Source organism: Acinonyx jubatus, chromosome A2 (assembly GCF_027475565.1).
Source record: "Acinonyx jubatus isolate Ajub_Pintada_27869175 chromosome A2, VMU_Ajub_asm_v1.0, whole genome shotgun sequence".
NCBI classification, from domain to species: domain Eukaryota; kingdom Metazoa; phylum Chordata; class Mammalia; order Carnivora; family Felidae; genus Acinonyx; species Acinonyx jubatus.
In genome coordinates, this window is record NC_069383.1 from 152689155 (window position 1) to 152712437 (window position 23283).

The 23283-nt window shown below is 55.0% G+C and overlaps 2 protein-coding genes across 8 annotated transcripts; one reads left to right on the forward strand and one right to left on the reverse strand.

Annotated features, from left to right (window-relative positions):
- Positions 1-2593: 2593 nt before the first annotated feature.
- Positions 2594-17150, reverse strand: B3GNT3 (UDP-GlcNAc:betaGal beta-1,3-N-acetylglucosaminyltransferase 3). 6 transcript variants are annotated; one of them, XM_053219650.1, is made up of 5 exons: positions 16976-17122; positions 7214-7307; positions 6855-6922; positions 5239-5837; positions 2594-3632 (listed from the first exon to the last, which is right to left on the reverse strand). In XM_053219650.1, the coding sequence occupies exons 3-5, from the start codon at positions 6907-6909 to the stop codon at positions 3081-3083; spliced, it is 1206 nt and encodes a 401-aa protein (XP_053075625.1). In that variant the 5' UTR covers positions 6910-6922; positions 7214-7307; positions 16976-17122; the 3' UTR covers positions 2594-3080. The 6 variants fall into 6 exon arrangements, with proteins under 6 accessions (XP_053075625.1, XP_026894124.1, XP_026894122.1 ...); XM_027038323.2 differs by lacking the exons at positions 6855-6922; positions 16976-17122 and adding an exon at positions 17129-17150 and having other exon boundaries at positions 7258-7307; XM_027038321.2 differs by lacking the exon at positions 6855-6922 and having other exon boundaries at positions 7258-7307.
- On the forward strand, positions 16655-22695 carry LOC128314918 (uncharacterized). 2 transcript variants are annotated; one of them, XR_008297203.1, is made up of 2 exons: positions 16655-16861; positions 22036-22695. XR_008297203.1 is itself a non-coding variant. In XM_053219652.1 (2 exons), the coding sequence occupies exons 1-2, from the start codon at positions 16708-16710 to the stop codon at positions 22159-22161; spliced, it is 1005 nt and encodes a 334-aa protein (XP_053075627.1). In that variant the 5' UTR covers positions 16655-16707; the 3' UTR covers positions 22162-22695. The 2 variants fall into 2 exon arrangements, 1 of the variants encoding a protein (XP_053075627.1); XM_053219652.1 differs by having other exon boundaries at positions 16655-17586.
- The last annotated feature ends 588 nt before the right edge of the window (positions 22696-23283 follow it).

Consider the following 23283-nt stretch of genomic DNA (forward strand, 5'->3'; position numbering starts at 1 on the left):
CTGTCAAGACCCGTGAGGGGGGCGGGCTTCATGTCACCTAGCGTCCACTTAAGAGCGGACAAACATATGGACGCCGGAATGAGTCACAGTGGCCACTGACTGATCCGACTCTGACCATTTTTCTCACCTGCAACCTCCAGTCACCCTGAGATGGAAATAGTACGATAGGCCTCCGGAGTGAAAACGACCAAGCATTTGACTACGCGATCCAGTTGTCGCATGTGTCTTACTTCCCTACATCTGCCATAACAAATTAGCAGAAACCGGGAGTCTTAAAATAGTAGAAATTTCTTCCTTCATGGTTCTAGGAGCCAGAGACAGCAGTCGAGGTGTGGCCGGGTGGTTTCTGTTCGGTTTATTTAGTTTTGAGAGAGAGAGAGAGAGAGAGAGAGAGAGAGAACGAGCGGAGGAGGGGCAGAGAGAGGAGACACAGAATCCGAAGCAGGCTCCGGGCTCTGAGCCGTCAGCACAGAGCCCAGTGCGAGGCTGGAACCCATGAACCTTGAGACCGTGACCTGAGCTGAAGTGGGACACTTGAGTCACCCAGGTGCCCCTCTGTCTTTTTAAAAAACGATGTTTATTTTTATTTGAGAGAGAGAAGGGGAGGGGCAGAGAGAAAGGGAGAGAGAATCCCAAGCAGGCTCTGCACTGCCAGCCCAGAGCCCGATGTGGGGCTTGAACTCATGAACTGTGAGATCACGACCTGAGCTGAGATCAAGAGTCGGACGGTTAACTGACTGAGCCCCCCAGGAGCCCCTCTGTCTCTGTCTTCACGTGGCCTTCTTTTCCATGTCTGTGTTCATTTCTCTTATAAAAACACCTTCATTGGATTTGGGACCCACCCCATTCCTAATCCAGGATGATCTTACCTTGATCCTTACCTTAATTATATCTGCAAAGACCCTATTTCCAAAAAAGGCCATATTCTAAGGTTCCGGGGGGCTGTATCCTGCTCAATCCGGGGCAGCAGGGGAGCAGGACTCTCTCCCGGGGGCAATGGGGAGCCACAGGTGTGTGAGCAGGGGCAGGATGAGGTCTGACCTACAGGTTAGAAATCCCTGCAGTCCCTGTGTCATCCGGGCCTGCCTTCCCTTGCCTGGATGGTACTGTCACCCCCCTTCCCAGCAGTCCCTATGGCAGCCATAGGGCTTCTTAAAACTTAAAAAACAATCATGTCCTTTCATTGCTCAAAGGTACCATCACTCTCAAAACAACACCCTCTCTCCTCACCCCAGCCCACGAGTCCCCATGTGGCCAGCCCGTGACTTCGCGTCCCTCCTTACTCCATATCGTCCTTACTCACCTACCTCTAGCCACAGCCTTTTCGCTGCAACTTGAACATTTCCGGATTGTCCCACCGCAGGGCCTTTGCACATGCTGTGCCCTCTGCCTAGAACACCCTTCTCCCGGTTCCTCCCAGGGCCATGTCCTCCTTCCGCAGGTCCCAGCTCCAGTCTCCTGATCTCTCAGCTAATACTCTTTCCCATCCCTGTGTGTCCACCTGCTTGACTTCTCCAAGTTCCTACCACTTCCGGTAACTTCCTATTTGTTCACAGGTTTGTTTTCTCACTACAGGGTGGGTATCTGCCAACACAGCACCGGCAGCAGGAATATAGGGCAAGGTGTGCAGCATACAGGAGGCGCACAAATCCTTAAAGAAGGGAGAGCAGGAAGTGGGACAGAGGACAGCGGAGCCACGATCCTAGTGGGAGGGGCGTCTGGGGAGGAGAGGGGCTGGGTGGTGTTTGGAAAGAGCCTTGCCGGAAGCAGGAGGCCCGCAGCCAGGAGCAGTCTCACCCCTGTGCCTCCCCCCCCCCCCCCGCCCCCGAGCGTGCTGTCCAGCTGGCGGTGAGATCCAGTCTGGGTGGGGTGACATGAGCTGAGGGTGATAGGGAACCATCAAGGGTACGTGAGCAGGAGCAGGATGACGTCAGACCTGTTGACAGGAGCTCCTGTTCATCCAAGTCATTTTTGCTGGTGTGTTTTCTACTGCAAACGTGACTTGTACAGATCGTAGACTGGTCTCAGTTAAAACTTGCAAACCGCTTTAAAAACAACAAAACCCCTAAAACTCAGGTCCTCACAAAACATTTTATTCCCGGAGGGCCCACTCCCCAGTCCTCACTCTGCCGAGGTACCCCCTTCCTCCCTCCCAAGCACAGCTCCGCAGCCTACAAAGTCCAAGCCCCCCGACATCTGCCCAGAGCCAGCAGGGCTGGGGTGGGGGGGTATCACTCTTCTGCTTGGATCTCCCCAATCCAACATACTGGGGTGGGGGCCGGTCTTGGGTCCCCAGAGCTCAGAGACATCCAAGGGCTTGAATCGCCCCGTTCTCTGGGCACCGGGGTGAGTGCGTGTGTTGATCTCGTTCCCGGGATTTGGGGGGAGCACAAATATGGGAGCTGGGCTCTCTCGGGGACTCCAGAAAGTCCGAGCTCTCATAGCCTGAGTCAGACAGCCGTCTGCCTCCTCTGCCCGACATTTCCACCATTAGAGCAGGGAGGGGGTGGTCCCACTCACGGGGCTCTCCAGCCCCTTCTACCATCCAAGGTCAGAGGTGGGCAGAGACCCCGGGGTGTGGGGGGGGGGGGAGGCAGAGGGAGGGAACAAAACCCCTTCCCAGCCAGCCAAATACTTCTCACTTCAGCTGCACGTGGACCTAGGGTTCCCAACGGACCTTGAACCATGGCTGGAACTCACCTACCATTAAACCACTGTGGCTTTACTACCAAGGAGGGCTTGGCCACCATGGAAGGTCCGTCCCATGATCAAGGTCGGAGCTGGGAAACGGGACCTTGACTCAGAAGTGCTTCTGCAGTTGGCTGCCCTGGGAAGAGATTGTCCCCCTTCAGCTGAGAGGCTAGGGAGGATGACGGAACATGGGTTCGAGGACCGGGTGGGTTTTGCAGGACGTCTAGGAGTTTGCCAGCTAGACTAGTCGCTCATCAAACCCGCCCTGGCGCTCCGCTGTGCCCAGCCCACTTGGGAGAACAGAGCTTTCTGCTTTCCGGGAGGAAGATGCAGCCCCTTCCAGTGGGGGTGGAGACCAGAGCCTAGAGGCTGCGGGCCCTGATCCCACCTCAGTAGACCTGCATCTGCTGGCCACAGGTGAGGTTGGGTCGGCTCAGGGCGTCCCACATGAGTAGCATCTCGTATGGCAAGAAGCGATGGACCAGCAGCAGCTCCCGGTAGAAGCAGGGGTCAAAGGAGGATACGCGGGCCGAGGGAGCCCCAATGCCAGCTGTGCGGATACCGCCGTGTGAGGCGGGCTTCAGACCTTCCTGCTTCAGGCACATGCCCAGGAAGACATCATCGATAGGGAAGAGGTCCAGTGTGGAGGCGGCCCGGCGCAGGGCAGTGGCCGTGAAGCGGGACAGCAGGAAGCCACCCCCCCCACAGTAGGGAGGGTACTGCTCCTCCTGTGTCACCACTGTTGGCACATAGTACTTGCTCCAGGGAACCCGGATGGGGCCCACACTGTGGATCAGTTGCCCCACAAAGAGGTGGCGGTCGGGATTATGGTCCCGCAGGTAGGAGACCATGTTGTCTGTGTGTGCGAAGACGTCATCATCCCCATTGAGCACAAAGCTGGCATTGGTGCACCGAGTCTCCTGCCACTTTAGGAAGAGCACCTGAAGGCGAGGCGGACAGGGCACACGAGCTTGAGGGCTGGGGCAATCAGCTGTGGGTCCCGGCCGGCCGCCCAGCCCAAGGAGCCCAGACGAGGCTGCGTCCCTGGGCCAGACTAGCATGGGTTTGAGGCCCCACCCTGAGCTTCAGTCTCCAACCTTCCGGACAGACCTCATCAGAGGACCTGTCTCCGGGAGTGTTGGGGACCTGTGGAGATGATGCTCGGTAAAGCGCCAACAAGTGCTGGAAAATTGTCACATTTACATTTATTGTAGCTCCTTCTGACTCTGCCTGGCCAAGCACTGCTGGTAAATAGTTACTCGTCTGTCTATTATTTAACATCTACCTTCCCCACCAGACTCTAGGCTTCCCCTGGGGTGGGGGTGGACTGTGTCTCTCCCGTGTTATCTCCCGAGCACCCAGTGTGGGGTCATCGCTTCGTAGGTACTGGATTCAGATTTGTCAAATTGACATTTTTACATGCTTTTGTGTTTTGAATGAAGAACGTGGCAGGTTGAGAGGCTCTGGCCCTCTAACCGCCTCAGCTTCAGTTTCCTCCGTAATAACTTTTGCTGCAACGCCAGGCACCACCCTGCCTGGAGTCTCTCCTGCAAGCAGGGGTGATCTTCAACCCCATCCACCGATGAGGAAATAGAGGCTCTGCAGATAAAGTGACTTGGACAAGGTCACACAACAGATACGTAGCAACTTAAGGTCTTGAGCCCAGACCCGTCTGTGCCAACTATAAGCAGGGACCTACACTGAGTCCCCTTCGACTCCTGGGTAGGTCCTCAGAGCCTCTAATTCTAATCTCATTCTAATTCTGGTCTAGAGAATGTCGGTGATGGTGTGTATCAGAATGCTAGAAGCTTGGAGCTTCCTAGTGGGGCAAGTGAAAAGGGAAGCAGGAAGCATCCTCATAGCTCTCAACGGATAAAGAGGGAATTCTTTGGGTTTCTGGGCCATTTCTGAGGCAGGGACATGAGGAAGACCAGGTCAAAAGCGGGGGGGATTCCGGGCACACCGAGCCTGGGAGGCTCACCTAAGGCTACTCCTTATCTGGGTCAAGGCAGGGTTCTCTCTACTTCTTGTGGGTTCTGGTCCACCAAAAAGGTCTTTATTGAGCACCCGTGGCACAGACGTGGGCCTCACGGGGAGACAGAACAAGTCAACAAGATGTTCTGTCCGGCACCCCGAACCCCCGCTCGTCATTTGAACATCTGGCACTGCTCTAGAAGCTTTGTAAATATTATCTCCTGTAATTCTCGTAACAGCCCTGGGAGGGAGGTGGGCAGATCCAAGCAATCCCATTTCCTTGATAACTATGAGGAAACGGAAGCCCCGAGTGGTAAATGATTATCAAGCAAGCAGCAGAGCATGAATTCAAACCTAGGGCATCAGGCTCCGAGAGCCAGCCGGGCTTGTACATCGGGTCACCCTGCCCTTTCTCCCCGCCTCCCTTAGCGATTCCGATCGCCGTGAGGGCAGCGAAGAAAGCGGGGAGGGATGGATGGGGACTTCTGGGCCCCTGGGCCCCTCAGAGGAGGCGGTGGTGAGGGGGCAGGCAGGAGGGGGTGGCCCTCATCAGGTGACTCCCCGCGGGCTCACCTGTTTGAGCGTGAGGTTGAAGAAGGAGTCATGGAAGTCCCACTGCAGGATGTCGCCGTGCGCCTGTGCCTCCAGCGCCAGCAGCCGGTTGACCTTGCGAGCCTCCAGGGGGTTAGGGGCCGTGCCCACCAGGAAGAGGCGGCGCAGCGGGGCACCCCGCACCTGGCGCTCGCGGCCCCAAGTGCGCCGCACCAGCTCCCGCCGCTCGTAATTCCTGGGCGAGGATTTGATCACCAGCAGCAGGAAGACGGGCGGCGCGCACTTGCCCAGGGGCACGTCCTGCAGCAGCGGGAAGTCACGGCAGTGCTTGTACAGCAGGAAGTCACGCACCTGCTGTGGCTGCCCCTTGAAGTTGGGCAGGGTGGCCACGGAGGCGTTGGCCCTGCAGGGGGCGGGCGGGGGGCGCGGGGCGGGCCGAGAGGGTAGAGAGGGCCAGGTCAGGGCCACGGGGTTGTCCTGGGGCTCCTTCAGGCTCTGGAAGGCGGGCGATGACATGTACAGACTGAAGAAGAAGAGGGTGACGATGCTCAGAGCTACAGGCAGGGCCGCCTCTGTGCTGCGGGGCCGAGAACATCTCATCCTGGCCGGCCTGGTGGTTCCTGGTAGGAGTAACAGGCACTGAAGATACCAGACGGGTCAAGCGCCTTCCCTGAGGTAACTGTGGACCCCAACACCTGGGTGCAGCCCTACAGTCGCTCCGGTCGGTACGATATCGAAACGCACCCTCTCCTATCCCCCCCACAGCCCACACCTCCTCCCGCCCCTCAACCCACGTTGGCTCTGACAGGTGCCCAGGCCCTGTGGGGGATTAAATCCTTACAGACAAAACTGAGGCCTGGAGATGCCAAGGTGAGCCTCCCAGGCTCGGTGTGCCCGGAATCCCCCCCCGCTTTTGACCTGGTCTTCCTCACGTCCCTGCCTCAGAAATGGCCCAGAAACCCAAAGAATTCCCTCTTTATCCGTTGAGAGCTATGAGGATGCTTCCTGCTTCCCTTTTCACTTGCCCCACTAGGAAGCTCCGAGCTTCTAGGATTGCGAGATCGTGACCTGAGCTGAAGTCGGACGCCTAACCGACTGAGCCACCCAGGCGCCCCCGGGAAGCCCTCTTTAACCCCTCAGGAACACTCCTGATTCTGTCTGGCACCTGTAGCTCTGTCTACCCCTCTCTGGTCCAGTCTTGATCCCACGGGGGTGTCTGCGTTTAGCTTTGTCTTTCTAAGATTGGTGACTTCCTGAGGGTCCCTGAATTGCCCAGCAGGGGGCAGACACATGGGGGAAGCAGGGAGTGTTTGCATGAATAAATTCATGAATAAAAGTAAATTCATGAAGGTTCTCTCTGGTAAACTCTGACTCATCCTCCGAAACCCCAGCTCTAATGTCGCCTCCTCCTAGAAGCCTTCCTTCCCCGTATCCAGGCAGAGCCCTCGGTCTCCCTTCCAGGTCCCTTTCCCGGGCTTCCCTGGATTCCCTTAATGTCCTTTCGTCTGGAGAGGTAGTGTCTCTAATGTTTTTCAGTCCTAAATGTGAAGGTCTGTTTTCCGGCGCAGCATGAACCTACTGGATGAGACCCAAGGCAGGACTCACCCATTCTCAGATGCGTGGTCGTGTTGACTCACCCCAGAGAGGTACAGACTCCAGTGCCCCACTCCTGGGTATCAATCCCGCTGCCATCACTCCCCGTGCGTCCTCTATACCCTGGGCCTCGGTTTCCTCAGTTATAAAAGGGGACATCTGGGGCGCCTGGGTGAGTTCGAGCCCTGCGTCAGGCTCTGGGCTGATGGCTCGGAGCCTGGAGCCTGTTTCTGACTCTGTGTCTCCCTCTCTCTCTGCCCCTCCCCCGTTCATGCTCTGTCTCTCTCTGTCCCAAAAATAAATAAACGTTGAAAAAAAAAAAGGGGGACATCTGAGCCACCTCCAACTCACAGGACTGTGCAAGCATGAAGGGAACTCCCAGCACCTGGCACCTAGTGGGCACTCAACGAGTGTTTGTTGAATGAATACGTGGACCTCAGGACTTACCTCAGGCTGCCTGTGCTGTTCTGGGGTCTCTTTGTTCTGCCCACCGGCACCTGGAAAATGTGAGGCAGTCAATGGATTCCGGAAGGCTTCCCCTGCCCCAAGCGACCCCACCCAGCTATGGCCTGGAAGCAAAGAAGAGAGCAGCTTCCCATTTCCATCTAGAGCCGGGAAGGGTGCCTTCCTCCTGGATCCACGAGGCCATTTCCCTAACGTGTCTGCACACTGCCCGGCCAAGCCCCTCCGGCCAGATGTCTCCCGGAAACAGGGCTCAGATCTTACCCCACAGGCTCTGCTGTGTGACTTTGGAAAAGAAGCCTGCCCTCTCTGAGCCTCCATGTAAAACGGGGAGAATTAACCCCACGTAAGAGTGTTTTTGTGGGGGTTTTAACCTCAAACACACTGGGTATGATCCTGCATCAGGATTTTTGCACAGATTATTCCCTCTGCCTGGAATACTCTTCCCCAGACGTGCACACGGTTCCCTCCCTCACACCTTTCTGGTCTTTGCTCCAACGTGCCCTCCTCGGGACACACTATCTCACTAGCAGCCCTGGTCCCCGACCCTGTTCTCCTTTTTTTTTTTCTTCCATGGCACTTTACATCTCCTAAAATATATGATAAAACTTGAAAAATGTGTTGTTTCTCAGGGCCCCCCGGGGGGCTCGGTCCGTTCAGCGTCCGACTTCGGCTCAGGTCATGATCGTGATCTCGCGGTGCGTGGGTTCGAGCCCCGCCTCGGGCTCTGTGCCGACAGCTCGGAGTCCGGAGCCTGCTTCGGATTCTGTGTCTCCTTCTCTCTCTCTCTCTGCCCCTCCCCCACTCATGCTCTCTCTCAAAAATCAAGCCAAACATTAAAAAGTATATATATGGTTTCTCATCCATCTCCGCCACCAGAACATGAGCTCCTGTCTCGGTCCCCATCTTATTCCCAGCCCCCAGAACTGTGCTTGGTGTGCAGTAGGCGCTAAATGGGTGCTGAACAGATGAGGAAAGAATGAACGCTGGATTTCCACAGGCACGGGGTACCTAACCGTCTCCACTATGGAACCCTCGCTCTTGAGGGTGAACAAACGCCAAATTAAAACCTCACTGAAATGACACGAGGTGACAAAAGGCACAGGAGGAAATGGGGCCTGGTAGCAGGTGTGGCTTTTGAGGTCTGGCAGGCGTGCCAGCTGGATGTGAGTGGCACAGAAGAGCCAGGGTGGCTGAGGTCTGGGGGCAAGGTCCCACGGGAGGGAAGGGCAGGTGCACGGAGCTGGCGGAGACTCAGCAGTTTCAGGACCCTGTCCGCGGGTGGCATAGGGCCTGTCTTGTCGCTGCGACATTCCAGCTTGGCTGCCAGGCCTGGGGGGGTGGGGGTGTGGTTAGGCTGCTGGAGGGCAGGTCTGGGAGACCCCAAAAGGCAAATAACCTTGGGATAAAACCGTGCACCGATGGATGAGGCCCAAGAGTGAATGGAGTCCCGGAAGGACATTTTCCCGAACTGAAGAGAGGCCTGAGTTTAGGATGGACAACGGGAAAGGTGTGGTTCCCAGGCAAACCCCGAGCTACAAGGATAGAAAACGGGTGCCTGGGTGGCTCAGTGGGTTGAGCCTCTGACTCTTGGTTTCTGCTCAGGTCACGATCTCGTGGCTCGTGAGTTCGAGCTCCGAGTCAGGCTCTGCACCGAGAGTGCGGACCTTGCTTGGGATGCTCTCTCTCCCTTTCTCTCTGTCCCTCCCCTGCCCATGCTCACTCGCTCTAAAATAAATAAGTAAATTTTTTTAACCTTTATTTATTTTTGAGACAGAGAGAGACAGAGCATGAATGGGGGAGGGGCAGAGAGAGAGGGAGACACAGAATCGGAAGCAGGCTCCAGGCTCTGAGCCATCAGCCCAGAGCCTGACGCGGGGCTCGAACTCACGGACCGCGAGATCGTGACCTGAGCTGAAGTCGGACGCTTAACCGACTGAGCCACCCAGGTGCACCCCCCCCCCCCCCATCTGCAGTTTAGAGCTGAAATCAGGGATTTTCAAACAGGTAGTTCAGTCCCCAAGATACACTTGGCAACATCTGGAGACATTCCTGGCCGTCACCATTTGCAAAGGGTGGAGCTATGGCGCTGTTAATGGCATTAAGTGGGTGGAAGCCGGGATGCTGTTGCAATTAACATCCTGCAGGATCTAGGATAGCCTCGCCTCCGGATGATCCAGCCGCAAACGTTAACATTGTCAAGGCTGAGATATCCTGGTCTAAACCAAGAGAAACCCAGAACAGAGAACTCAAAAGGAGGGAAGATTAGAAGTGGAGACTCAGGGTGGAACACAAAACCTTGCGCTGGGTTTTTATACAAATTCATCATATGGAGGAGTTTTGCGCTCTACTGTTATTTTTTCTAAGTTTGTTTATTTTTGAGACAGACTGAGCACAAGCAGGGGAGGCACAGAGAGAGAGGGAGACGGAGAGAATCCCAAGCAGGGCTCAAACTCATCATCGGTGAGATCGTGACCTGAGCTGAAACCGAGAGTCGGACACTTAACCGACAGCCACCCGCATTCCCCATTTTTTCTCCCCAGGTCTAAGGTTTCCCTCAATGGAGGGATTCTGGGGCGCCTGGGTGGCTCAGTCAGTTAAGCGTCCGACTTCAGCTCAGGTCATGATTCAAGGCTTGTGAGTTCGAGCCCTGCATCTAGCTCTGTGCTGATAAGCTCAGAGCCTGGAGCCTGCTTAGGATTCTGTGTCTCCCTCTCTCTCTGCCCCTCCCCCACACATACTCAGTCTCTCTCTCTCAAAAATAAACACTAAAAAAAAAAAAAAAAATTAAACAGGGATTCTGCTACTTTACCCTACCAGCCCAGCCCCCATGAGGTTCCTGATTAGGGTCTGAGACCTCAAGTTCGAGGCAGAGGAGGGAGACCCACTTCCCCTCCTCCCTATAATAGACCTCCATTAATGCATCCAAGACCCCCTTCCTTTTGCCATCCACCAAGGCAGAGGAAAGAACTTCTGGGCCTCCCTGTCAGCAAGGCTGAGAGCACAGAAGATTTACTGGTCTAGTAAACCTTGTTGGGTGCCGCTGTGGGTGGTGCCCCAGGTAGTGTAGTCACGGGTCTGTCCTTGTGGGTTTGGTTATTACTTCCTCCAAGCTACTGAGCGGCAGCCTGAGGCCTTTGCTGGGTGGGCCAGGTAGCTGGTGAGAAAGAAACTCCTTGCAGGCCTGGGTCCAGTTCCCTGACCCCTACCCAAGACCCTGCTGTCCACCCCCTCCAGTCCTCATTGTACAGAATGACTGGATTTACAGAAGTCCAAACAGCTGCTAACTCAGTGAAGTCCATGGGCTTTGAATAACCCTGGGGAAATCACCACCCCTGTTTCATAGATGGGGAGGCGGAGCTCACAGTTATCCCAGGGTGGCCCAGTGGGTACCTCATGTCACCACAGAAACAACCTGCTTTGTCTCCAGGTCCTTCAGTCCTGAGAAGGGTCTCAGCAGCTCTTATCCCCCAAAAACCGATAGTATGAAAACCGTTCATTCATTCATGCGTTCTTTCATTCATTCAAGAAATAGGTCTGGGGAACCTGAGAAGCCTCAACCCTGGGCCCGGCCCCCCCAGAAGCTCCCAATCTGGGGGAGACAAATCCAGGTACCTGTGGGATCAGGCCTGGGGCCAGAAGAAGGGACCAGGATATTGAAGCTAAGGCTTTGAAGGATGCATAGGAGCTCACCGAAGGGAATTCAGGTAGAAGAAAGAGCAAATGGAAAGGCATGGAAGGGAAAGAAAACAGGCCTATTCAAGGTATCGTCTGTGGTTTATTTTGCTGAAAAGCAGAATTTGGGGAGGGGGTGATTTCCGAGGCTAGGGAGTGGGGCCAGACCCTGTAAAGACCTTGAATGCCAGATTGAGAAGTGGGCTATCTCCCAGAGGTCGGGGGAAGCCACAGAGGGTATGTGAACAAGGAGTGGGAAAGCCCGATTCGTTGCTGAACCCCAGCCCCGAATTGACCTTGGCCAGCCACTTCCCTTTGGACGAGGCAGTGCTGAGCCCCCCGACACCCACCCGCAACGAGGTCACTTGGAATTGTGTGTTAAAGCGCTTGGCTTTAACCACACTGGCTGTGTGGTAACCACTCAGTGACCTCGTCACTGTACTGGCTCCTTAGGTGCCCCTAGAGTCCCTGCTTGCAGATGGGGACACTGAGACTCAGCGTGAAGCAGAATTGGAGCCCAGGACTCCGACGGGTGGAGTCAGTCCGTCTATCCTATTCTTCCCGAGATGCAGAATTTCTGGGAGATTCCCCACCCGGACCTCAGAGCCTTCCAGAATCTGTCAAAGGAATCACGCACTTAAACATCTGACAAAGGACAGACAACTGGAGCCCAGGTCAGCCAACACTCCGCTGCTGGGCCACCCTGGGTGCAGACAGGCGAGTGGAACCTATGAACAGGTATAACTAAACCAACCCCTTTCTTCCAATGTTAACACCGGAAGGAGGTAATTCGTTTAGTAGCATCCTGATTAACACTGTGGGAGAAGGGCGGGCCCATGGGTGGGGCACCTGATCAGCCTGGGAACTCCTGAAGGATAATAAAGATAATAAGGAAAGATAGAAAGGTCAAAGCCTTGGGGGAAGGGCATCTTGGGCTGAGGGCTTAGCAAGCGCAAAGGGTCAGACCCCAAATGTAAGGTGCCGAAGGCAGAGAGAGGGAGGCCCTGTGGCTGGAACAGGGTGACAGGAGGGAGATGATGGGGGGTTGTCAGACCATGTCAGGGGGAGGGTGGGGGGAAATGGGGCAGGCCACGAAGAACCTCTTATGTTGGCACATGTGAGGGGCAATGGGAGCCACGGAGGGGGTGTTGAGCAGGAGAGGGAAAAGATCGATCGATGCTTTTAAGAAGCCCCCTGTGGCTACGGAGGGGATAAGGACAATCAGGCAGGAGTAGAGGCCAGGCAGCAACCAGGCAGAAGAATCTGGGGGCCTGGACAGGGGCTGGTCAGCGAGGTGCAGGGAGGGGAGCGGATTCAGGAAAGACGATGAAGGGAGTCACCAATGGGTAAAGCCCATGGGAGGTGGAGAAGGAAGGATCGGGAGGAACAGTGTACAAAGCCTGGGAGCCTTTCCCATGGGATGTTCTGGGGCAGTGGTTGACTTCGGTGTGGTGTCCAGCCAAGAGCTGTGGGGACACGATGGCAAGTAAACCAGGAAGGCCCAGCAGGTATTTGATGGAGGAGCACATCTTTCCACTGCTTGCCCACGGCAAGGCCTCCTTCATGCTTCTTCCCTGCAGATCAGACACAGCGGCTGTGGACAGAGTCGCAGCAGTGACGTCTGGGCTGACTCTCAGGGACCCTCACTGCCAGACCAGCTGATCCTGCTCCTGGCTGTTTGCCTTCCAGACACTGGTGCGATTTCGCCATCACCCAGAGCCTGCGTCTTCTAGTATACACGGAAAAGCCACTTGTTTCAACGTTTTCAGGATCCAAGAGCTTCCCTCTGGGGTGTGGCTGCCAGGTATGGGACCTCTCAGCTCCCGTTCCCCCGCCCCTAACGACCATTGCCTCCTGGTCTGCTCCAGCCCTGCCACAGGGCCTTTGCACCTGCTTGACTTCTGCTCTTTCCCCATTGATCTTTAGGCTCAGCCCAATGCTGCCTTCTAATTTTTTTTTGTTTATCTTTGAGAGAGAGAGAGAGACAGCGTGCGTGCGAGTACAGAGAGAGACAGGGAAACAGAGGATCCAAGGCAGGTTCCTCGCTGTCACTGCAAAGCCCGATACGGAGCTTGAACTCACAAACCGCGAGATCATGACCAGAGCCGAAGTGGGACGCTTAACTAACTGAGCCACCCAGGTGCCCTCAATGTTGCCTTTTCAGGAGGGCCTCAACCTCCCAGCTAAAACACCCTGCCCCCAGCTCTGATTCTCTCTGCCGCTCTCACCACCACTGCACGTGGGAAATCTACTCACTTCTCTCCTGTTTATCTGCCCAACCGGCCTGGAGCCCCAGAGGTGGGGCCAGGTGTCTCGCCCCCGACAGCTGTGTCCCCATGTGACGCTCACTGGCTGTTTGTTGAACGGGGGAAAAAGACAACGGGCCACATATCAACAATTTCCTCATGCCTCATTTCAGCCCAAAGCCCGCTGCACGTGACAGGTGCCACGGCCCCGTCTGCCCTACAGGCCTTGGGGGACGACGGCGATTCAGTCACGGTGAGTTAGCAAGTGCCCGTAGAGCAGAGACAGGACCAAGAGGTACTAATGCACTAAAGAGCCAAATCTCCGCAGCGCTGAAATATTCATGATACGTTTAATGAGCAAGAACCCCGACGTTCGTAACTGTTAATGACCGGCTAATACGCGGGAAGCACCCAGGAGTTCTAATATACGACGGAACACGTTCGCATTCGTGATGCATGAGTGAACATGAACACAAATGACAATGAACATGAACCAGCCACTGACTAAAATATACAGTCGCTGGGTGGCCACGATTCATCGCAAATGCGCAGCACTAAATACTAAGGATTCACTGAATATTGAGGTACGGGAAGCACAGAAGGGGCTGACCACTCAGCAGAATTCATTCATTCGTTCGTTCGTTCGTTCGTTCAGGACGCCTGCTCCTGTGAGACCATGGTGGGCCCGCCTGACACGGGCTTGGAGGGTCCCATCAAATCAAGGGGATTCCCCGCGTGATGCTCCCACTTTCCAGATGACGAAACTGAGGCCCAGAGAGGGTGAGTCCTGGACCGCTCTCCGGGCCCGTCAGACCCACTCCCTGCTCCAGTCGCTGGGTCTCAGTTTCTGAATCAGAGAAGTGAGGGCTAAAACCCTCGCCCAGCAGCCGGGAAGACCGACAGCCCCCGAAGTCGGCTGTGGCGGCCCCGTCGGTGGACCCAGGGCCGGTAGCGGGTCCCTTCTGGGCCTCATCTGCAAAGCCAGATGCTGTCAGCTGCTAACCCATGGCTCACTTCCCGCAGGCGAATGAATACCGGCCTCACTGGGGTCTTCCTCCTGCTGTACTTAACTTGACAAGGCTCAGCTGGGATTCTGAAAAGGGCATGGAACGTTCTGGGACTTCCAGAAGGCAAGGGGAGGGGCGGGGGGTGGTGGTGACAGGAGAACCCCAGTTGTGCACACGGCGACCGGGGTCCTGAGACAGGCTGTAAGCCAAACCACACATTTAGGAAGCGCCAACAAGGACCAGTTAACATCAGCGTCGGTGACCGTTGTCACATACACGCTGTGACTGCTGAGCCACCGCCGAGCACCTAGTGTGTGCCATGCCCTTGGTATACGTTCTGGGCACGCGGCCAAGATGACTGCAAGAAACGCCCGTGTTTATGGAGCTGATGTGTGAATCAGGGGCAGAAAGGCAGTGAATGCGACAGCTTTCTAGAGAAGTTCCTGGAAGAGACTCAAGGGTGGGACTCAGGGTATTTGCAGGAGAGGGTGTGAGGCCCCGGCCTGGGCGTGATCCCTGTGACTGTCCTTGTGAAGCCCGTGAACTACCTTCCAGTTCCCAGGTGATTGAGCTGGGCCCAGAAAGGGAGCGCTCATCCCCCGCCCCCCACCAGAGGTCACACATCCAACCAAGGCCAAGAGTGGTTGCTAGGATTTGAACCTTGATCCGCTGGACCCTGATCACTGATTTCATACCAGCTAGGCCTCCCAGTAATGATGGACCAGTCCCTTTTTGCAAGAAATAGAAGTTATTTTTGTAAGCAGAGTGGCGGGGGGGGGGGGGGGCAGGAAAAAAGGGCTTGTCCAGGATGGCTCCGTGGAGGAGGTGACCTGGGAGAGCCCACCTCAGAAACTGCTCAGGGTACGTGGGATGGGCCAGGTGGGGACCTGCGGCCTCGAACTAAATGCCGGCCCTGCCCCAGCCGAGCCTCAAAGGACATCCTTGGACTTGTTTCCTAGATGGAGGAATCGAGGTCTCATGGGACCTTCCTCTGGGGGCCTCCCGAAAGCCCCCCACACCTTCATGCCCTCCTTCAGTCAGGATTAGAGTTAATACCTGTTAACACCTCTTAAGCCCTGTGTGTGGTCCCATTTGGACCACCTGCTCTCCACCCACCACACCTGCGACTGGCAGGGAGGGCTTTGTTGGCCTGGTTTTTTATGGATAGGGAAACTGAGGCACAGAGCCCTCATCCAAGGAAGGTCACGTAGGACCTCAATCCCTGCCTGATGAGGCTTCCTTTAGTTTGCTGTGCTGGTAGTGAGCTCCCCATGACGGGGATCAAGCTGAGCCACACTCCCATCAGGGGGCCGGATCACAGTGGGTAGCCTCCTTGATTCATGGGGGGTGGGGGGACAAGTCACTGTCCCACTCTGGGCCTCAGAGGCAGTGGCAGGAAGAGAAGGCGTCCAGTAACACCTTCCCTCCTCCTCCAAGGCTCACCTAGCCCAGCCCTGGGGTTCCTGGGCCAAGGAAGCCTGTCTGAATCCCTCAAGCTCTGGCCCGGAGAAGGGACGTTTCGAGGCCCCTCCTTGGTTCCCCCACACCCAGGTCACCTGGAAGGAATTGCCACACCCGACGGGTGAGGGAGAAAGGGGAAGGTACCCATCTGGGTTGGACAAACAATCCTCTCACTTGGGTTGAGTGGGGCCCCTGCTGCCCGACGCAGGGTCCACACCTCTTTCTCTAGACTCCTCAGCCCTTGCCTGGCCCGGTGGCCGCCTTAGGAACCTGCAGGGCGGTGCGAGGAGGCCGTAGCCCCAGGGCTGGCCCCAAAGCTGGACTACAGGAGGCTCTGGGGGGGGGGGGGGGAGTGGGAGAGCTCAGTTTCCCCATCTGAAAAATGGCCATAAAAAAACTCGCACCCCCGGGGAACCTGGAAGGGTGGCTAATGATACAGTAATACTTAATATAGTGACAGCTGGCTTCCCCTGGATGTCCACTCACTCCACGGCTGCAGTGCAAGCCCACGTACTTGACCCTCCCCACAGTCCCCTCCAACCCGCCCCACCTTGACACATAGGGGAACGGAAACTCAGAGACCCAAAGTCACTCTCTTGAGGTCCCCCAGGGGCCAGGGGGCCCCCGTCATAAAAACTGCCGCTGGCCGGACATCTCGGGCAACCAAATGGAAGCTGAGTCATTGTCCTAGTCAGTCAGGGAGGTGACACTGAGGTGCGTTCAAAAACCAGGGGCACCCTGCCCAGGCCACCGAGCCAGGCATTGGCCGAACAGGGAGGGTTGGGAACCCCAGAGGGAGCCGTGAGCTGAGGTCCCCAGCGCCTGGGAAGGCTGGCGGTCAGCGGTGGTTCCCTCAAGAAACAATAAAAACCCCAGCCTGGGCACCAGGGTGCTGTTCCTGCCAGACCCTATCAGTGCGCCAACAATCTCGACACAAACCACGAGTTAATAGTAACAGCGGGAGCCTGAAGAGCTCCCTCCGATTCAGCCCTTTCCTGGGAAGTGGGCGTTGGGGAGTGGGGACAGGGGTCCAGGGACGCCTCCCTATGTCCAGAGCTGCGACGGGACAGTGCCAGGAGAGGCTTCCTTGCCCGCCAGGCTCGAGCCGGTCTTGGAGATGCCGGCGACGACTATCACTGATGGGTGAGGGCCACGGAGTCATTGAGGCCTGGGGCTCCGGGATCTCCCGGCATCTTGAGGGTAAGCGCGGTGGAGACCCGACCCCAGGGACCTGCCTGGGCTTCCCTAGAGCCCCGACTTCTCCTCTCCCCACCCCGGAGGTCCGCCAGGTCCTCAGGGGCCCCCAACACTCACCCCGGACCACGGTCCAGCCTCTGACCTCTTGGCTCCTCTGCGCTGCGAGCAGGAGGGAGAGCTTCACCTGCGTGCGAGCCTCCGCCTATACCTTCCTCCGTCCGCCCCCCCGCCCCAGGTTTTTAATTCCTTCCTGCCTCCTCCCAGCCTCACCTCCCTCCAGGCTCCCCACTCCGCGCCTGGCCGAGCTGCTTAATAGCCCAGTAGAAATTCACCCCGCCGGCCCCTCCCTTCTTCCCCTCCCGACCCCGCCCCTTCACCTCTGCCCGCCGGCTCCCACCTCAACCTTCCTCTACCACCTCCTGCGCGCCCCCTCGGGGCTCTCAACCCCAATTGGGTCCCGCCCTCCCCCCACCCGCCCCCGCCAGCCAGAGAGTGAGCTCCCCGCGGCCCGGGGGTGTGCAAGCAGCGCCTTCCCAGCCCCTGGCACGGGGCCCCGTGCAGGGTTGATCCACCCTGTGTTCGATGAAGAGATGATGGAAAGGGCGACAGCAAAGCAGGTTGAGCCCAGGGGCTCCTCGGATCTCTGCAAGGGGTTTGAAGACTCCGCAACCCGAAAGCCTGTCCTGAACCCACAGCCCTCGGGATGGGAGAGGTTCTGGAAGTTGGAAGTCGGATTTGAAGGTTCTTGCGGTTGGGGTTGGTAAGGATCCGAATCCTGCCTCACGCCGCGTCTGAAATTTCTAGTCTTGACACGTTGGGGTCGGGAGCTCTGGTTTGGGGGAGAACCAGTTCGGGAGGTGTGAACCAGGTGATGGTTCGAGTCACCCCCTGCCCCCCCGCCCCAAGGAGGAAAGGGGGGCGCGTCCTGGGTGGGTGTGCCTCAGTTTCCTGCCGCCGAAAATGGAGGAACTAAGCCCTGGCTCCTTTAGTTGGGAGAGGTCTGGGGAGCAGGGTCAACAGAGCACGTGCGTCACCTCCATACACTGCGGGTATGAAGGGCCATTGCATCAAATGTCACTGCACCAAACGTGGGCATTTCATGCTGCACTGGGTGCCCACCCACACTTTCTTGCTAGGAAAAATGCTTTAACTTTGGAGCCTGTTGAGGTGAATTCTCCCCGCCCCCCCCCCCCCCGGGGTTGGGGGTGGGGAGCGTCAGCTCAGGCTTCAGTTTAGGTTCCTTGCTTTTACCTTATGGGGTCCCTTGGGTTTTCTGAATTCATGGGCCGCACAAGGAGCTGGCATCGGGTGCCTGATCTGGAGGGAGCAGCCCCTCCCATCCCTTCTGCAACAGACACTTCCTGCATCCCTTGCCCTGGAAACTTACTTAGGTGTAAGTAATCTTGTGTTCAGAGTCACGGTGGAGGAAGTCAGCTGAGGCACGCCCAGCCCCAATGGCTGCAGGAAACTGAGGCCTGCCAGGTCTGAAGGTAGACGCATGGAGACAGCAGGAGTGACTCCATAATCTTCCCCGGGCAGACGAGGGAGCTGGAGGGCCTGGGTTCACGTTGCACCCAGAAGGAAGTATCTCATCACCCAAGCAGTTCTGGTAGGTAGCTACCCAAGACAACTGCAAACCGGTGTTCAAGCAAATCCTCGTACATGCATGTCCCTAGCAGGGCTATTCACGTAGCCAAAAGGTGGAAACAAATCCAGAGTCCATCAACAGACCAGTGGATGGACACAGTGTCTATTCTGTGAAAGGTAATAAAGGGAAACCTCGCTAAAGTCCACTTGGGAAGGGGGAGCCATACCACTGGTCAATTGCAGGAAGAATTGTCAATTACAGATCCAGCAGAAGAGCCATCAAGAGGGAAGAATTATCAATGGCAGGCCCTAAAGGGGAAAAGGTAGACTTTTGCATTTCCCAGTTAAGAGATCAATTACCCCTGGCCCTCGGCCAGTAAATGTGTCAAACTCAGCCAGTAAATGCCATCAATCACCCTGAACTTCTGCTTTTCTCCAATGGGCTTTAGGTCAAAACAACCCCTCCCAACTAACTCCTTCTCCATAAAACAACTGTTCCTCCTCTCCTTTGTTTTTTGACATGCCCATAGTTATGTCAGAGCTTGCTTGTCCCAAGTTGTGGTTTCTCTGCTGTTCTCGAATAAATCTATTTTGCTGGTAAACTAACCAGCTGTTTAATTTTAATTTTATTTTTAAAAATTATTTTTAAGAGAGAGAGAGAGAGCGGGGCAGAGGGAGACGGGGGGAGAGAGAGAGAGAGAGAGAGAGAGAGAGAGAGAGAGAGAGAGAGAGAGAGACTTCTAAGCAGTCTCCATGCTCAGCACAGAGACCAACACGGAACTTGCTCCCAGGACCCTGTGGTCATGAAGTGAGCTGAGATCAAGAGGCCGATGTTCAGCGACCTGAATCACCCAGGCGCCCCTATTTTTAAGATTAACATTATTTGGTGATCACAAGTGGGATCCAGAGAAGAACCCCCCCCCCCCCAACAATCCTGAGGCTGGTAAGCAAAGAGGTGCCAGAACCCACAGAGCCAACGGAGCCCTAATACTTTCTTCCCAACCATGGAGGGTAAGTCTCTCCTGGATTTTCAGCTCTGCTGTCTGTGTGTTTTGAGCTCTCCGGGTTTTCGTTCAGGATCTGTTTTAAGGCTTTGTCTTTTCTGAGAGGACTCATTTGGCCTTTGGTCTGCATCCTTTCGGGCACCAGGTTGTTCCTATTGGAACTGACGCCTCTGGGCTGCCACCTTTTCGGAACTGAGCTGCTCCGATTGGAACTGTACTGGCCTTTGTTCCGATTCCTTCTGGAACTGGGCTATTCCTGTTGAAACTGGGCTGTTAAGGAGTTTTTCTTCTTGCTCTAGAGGAAACTTCTAAGAAATGGGATCTTAGTCATCAAAATGCTGTGAGCTCCCCTTACTGGGACCCCGGCCGGTTTTAAGTTTAGAAAGTGCAGTCCCGGGGCGCCTGGGTGGCTGAGTCGGTTAAGCACCCGGCTTCACTTCGGCTCCGGTCTGATCTCCTGGATCGTGAGTTCGAGCCTCGCGTTGGGTGAACTCAAGCCCTGCATCAGGCTCCGCACGTCTCCCCCTCTCTCTGCCTGTTACTTGCTTTCTCTCTCTCTCTCTCTCAAAAATAAATAAACTTGAAAATAAAATAGGGGCACCTGGGTGGTGGCTGAGTGGGTTAAGCGTCCAGCTTCGTCTCAGGCCATGATCTGACAGATCGTGAGTTCGAACCCCGTGTCTTGCTCTGTGCTGGCAACTCCGAGCCTGGAGCCTGCTTCCGATTCTGTCTTCCTCTCTCTCTCTGCCCCTCCCTGCTCAGTCTCTCTCTCTCTCTCTCTCTCTCTCTCGAAAGTAAATAAAACGTTAAAAATAATAATGAAAGTGAGGAACCAAAGAAACCCCAAATTTCTTACAGTTCTCTGGATTAAGTATGAACTATGAGCAAGAGTTCCCCCCATTTTTTTTTCTTTTTTTTTTGAGAGAAAGAGAGAGAGAGCAAGTGAGCAGGGGAGGGTCAGAAAAAGGGAGATTCTCCAGCAGGCTCTGTCTGCTGTGAGAGCTCAAACCCCTAAATGGTGAGATCACAGCCTGAGCCAAAATCAAGAGTCAGGTACTTACTTAACCGACTGAGCCACCCAGGCGCCCCCAGGGTCAGGGTTTCCCAAGGTGACTGAGGAACCCCATAGGTTTGCTGAGGAATTTAGCCTTGTTATTCAAAATTTACCAAGCTGGTTTCTGAGATTTTTACCAATTAATCCACATGCTCGGTGGTGAGGGCCAGGCCAAACACTGGATGACACACACTAGCCTGGTGAGAACATCCTGAAAGGGATTTGGAGAAACAGACCCCTAACTTGTGGCAAGATGCTAGAATTCTCGCTGGAAATCTCCACTGAGCAATTATAGTAGCTTTTGGAACAAAATTCAGGCTTGTACGTAAAAGCCTGGTGAACTTGTTCAGGGCCATTTAATCAATGTCAAATTGATTTTTTTTATTATTTATTTACTTACATATTTTTTTTGAGAGCTAGAAAGGGAGGGGCGGGGAGAGTGGGGGACAGAGGATGTGAAGTGGGCTCTGCCCTGATAGCGGAGAGCCCGACGTGGGGCTTGAACCCACGACCGTGAAATCATGACTTGAGCTGAAGGTAGACACTTCACGACCGAGCCACCCAGGCGCCACTTAAATTGTCCTGAAAGAAAATTCTGGTCTTCCTTTAGATGTTGGATCCACCCAGGTAGCATTTAACCCTTTGTTTTTTTTGTTTAAAAAAAATTGTTTTTAATGTTTTTATTTATTTTTGAGACAGAGCATGAGCAGGGGAGGGGCAGAGAGAGAGGGAGACACAGAATCTGAAACAGGCTCCAGGCTCTGAGCTGTCAGCACAGAGCCTGATGCGGGGCTCGAACTCATGAATCGCGAGATCATGACCTGAGCCAAAGTCAGCCGCTTAACCGACTGAGCCACCCAGGCGCCCCAACCCTTTGTCTTATTAATGGGCTGAACCAGTTAAAAGGACCAGGATGGAAGGAGAAATCTGTCTCCGCTCCAGATTTAGTTAATTTGGCAAACCACCTCTCTGACATCCTAGATGAGTCAGCCAGAGGAAAGCCTGCTAATTCTCAATTTTCAGCTCCAGCAAATGAAGGCCCCCAACCCACACCAACCTCTCCCGCCACCCCCGCCCGGCCATTTTCTGCTATTATTGCCAAGGGCTAGAACATTGGAAAAAAGGATTGTTACCAATTTAAGTGCCCCAGGCGCCTTCAGCCCCCAGCCAGCCTTTCCAACGCCCTTCTAATTCTCAGGGACTGGGGTTCTTCCCAGTCCTCCCTCTTAACTGGCTCAGAGAAACCTGTCTCCAGTTGGGGAATGAATCTCTCTGTGTCCTTATGGACACCAGAGCCACCCTCAGAGCTCAACCCCGGTGCTCTCCAGCAGCCCCTGCCTGGGAGGACTAGAGAGCAGTTCACGTAGTCCAGGGCTCTGATAGCCTTCAACATGTTCCTGTCTCTGAACTTATCCCCTTTGCGCCCTTTGAGAGACGCACACCCTTTTCTCCTTAGCTCCTCTGCTCCCATTCATGTGTTGGGCCGAGATTTCTCAGAAAAGTACCACGCTGGGATTTCTTCCGTCCAACAGGGGGATATAACTCTCGCATTTGACAGTGGTAATCAAAGTCACCCAGCAGGTGGACCAGAGGACCCTTTGACATCTTTTATTTGCTCCGCGTCTGACAGCACGACCCGTGGAGTCTGCGGGCACTGAGCACTTGTCCCTTTGGGAACAGCTTGCGTCCTCTTCCCCGGGCCAGATCTTCAACTGTTGGCCGCCAAACTCACAGCACCTCGCGGCGAGATTCAAATAGCTCCCTTAAAAGTTCTCCCTGGAATTAATGAGTAGCCTATAAATAATGATATATAATGATAATAAGCCTATCATCGGGCCCACGATGGAGGACTACAAGGCTCATGGCCTCATTATCTGCTGCACGTGTCCTTAACACCCCTATTTTACCTGGGAGAAAACCCAACAGGCCAAGGGTGGAGGTTTGTCCGGGACCTCCGAGCAATAAATAGCATTGTCACCCCTCAGCACCCTGTGGCTCCCGTTCTCTGACACCCATTCCCACTGAAAGCCAGTGTTTTCCTCTGTAATTGATTTATTCAGTGAGTTGTCGAATTTTTTAATGTTTTGTTATTTATTTATTATTTTTTTAATATGACATTTATTGTCAAATTGGTTTCCATACAACACCCAGGGCTCATCCCCACAGGTGCCCTCCTCAATGTCCATCACCTGCCCCCCATCAACCCTTAGTTTATTCTCAGTGTTTAAGAGTCTCTTATGGGTTGGCTCCCTCCCTCTCTAACTTTTTTTTTCCTTCCCTTCCCCCATGGTCTTCTGTTAAGTTTCTCAGGATCCGCATAAGAGTGAAAACCTATGGTATCTGTCTTTCTCTGTAGGACTTACTTCACTCAGCATCACACTCTCCAGTTCCATCCACGTTGCTACAAAAGGCCAGATTTCATTCTTTCTCATTGGCACTTAGGATTCCATTGTGTATATAAGCCACAATTTCTTTATCCATTCATCAGTTGACGGACATTTAGGCTCTTTCCATCGTTTGGCTACTGTTGAAAGTGCTGCTAGAAACATTGGGGTACAAGTGCCCCTATGCATCAGCACTCCTGTATCCCTATTATTATTTATTTTTGAGAGAGAGCGGGGAAGGGGCAGAGAGAGAGGGAGACACAGAAACCGAAGCAGGCTCCGGGCTCTGAGCTGTCAGCACAGAGCCCCAACGCGGGGCTCGAACTCATGAACCATGAGAGCTGAAGTCAGATGCTTGACCCACTGAGCCACCCGGGCATCCCTCAGTGAGTTTTT

Bases quoted from the DNA above. Each gene is read 5' to 3' on its own strand.
- B3GNT3 (XM_053219650.1), bottom strand. From the start codon at position 6,909: ATGGCAGCGGGATTGATACCCAGGAGTGGGGCACTGGAGTCTGTACCT. The intron at 5,838-6,854 runs GTGAGTCAACAC...TACTCCTACCAG, and splicing joins GGAGTCTGTACCTCTCTGGG to GAACCACCAGGCCGGCCAGG. The intron at 3,633-5,238 runs GTGAGCCCGCGG...CCTCGCCTTCAG, and splicing joins TCAACCTCACGCTCAAACAG to GTGCTCTTCCTAAAGTGGCA.
- LOC128314918 (XM_053219652.1), top strand. From the start codon at position 16,708: ATGTCCAGAGCTGCGACGGGACAGTGCCAGGAGAGGCTTCCTTGCCCG. The intron at 17,587-22,035 runs GTCGGATTTGAA...TCCGTCCAACAG, and splicing joins AGAGGTTCTGGAAGTTGGAA to GGGGATATAACTCTCGCATT.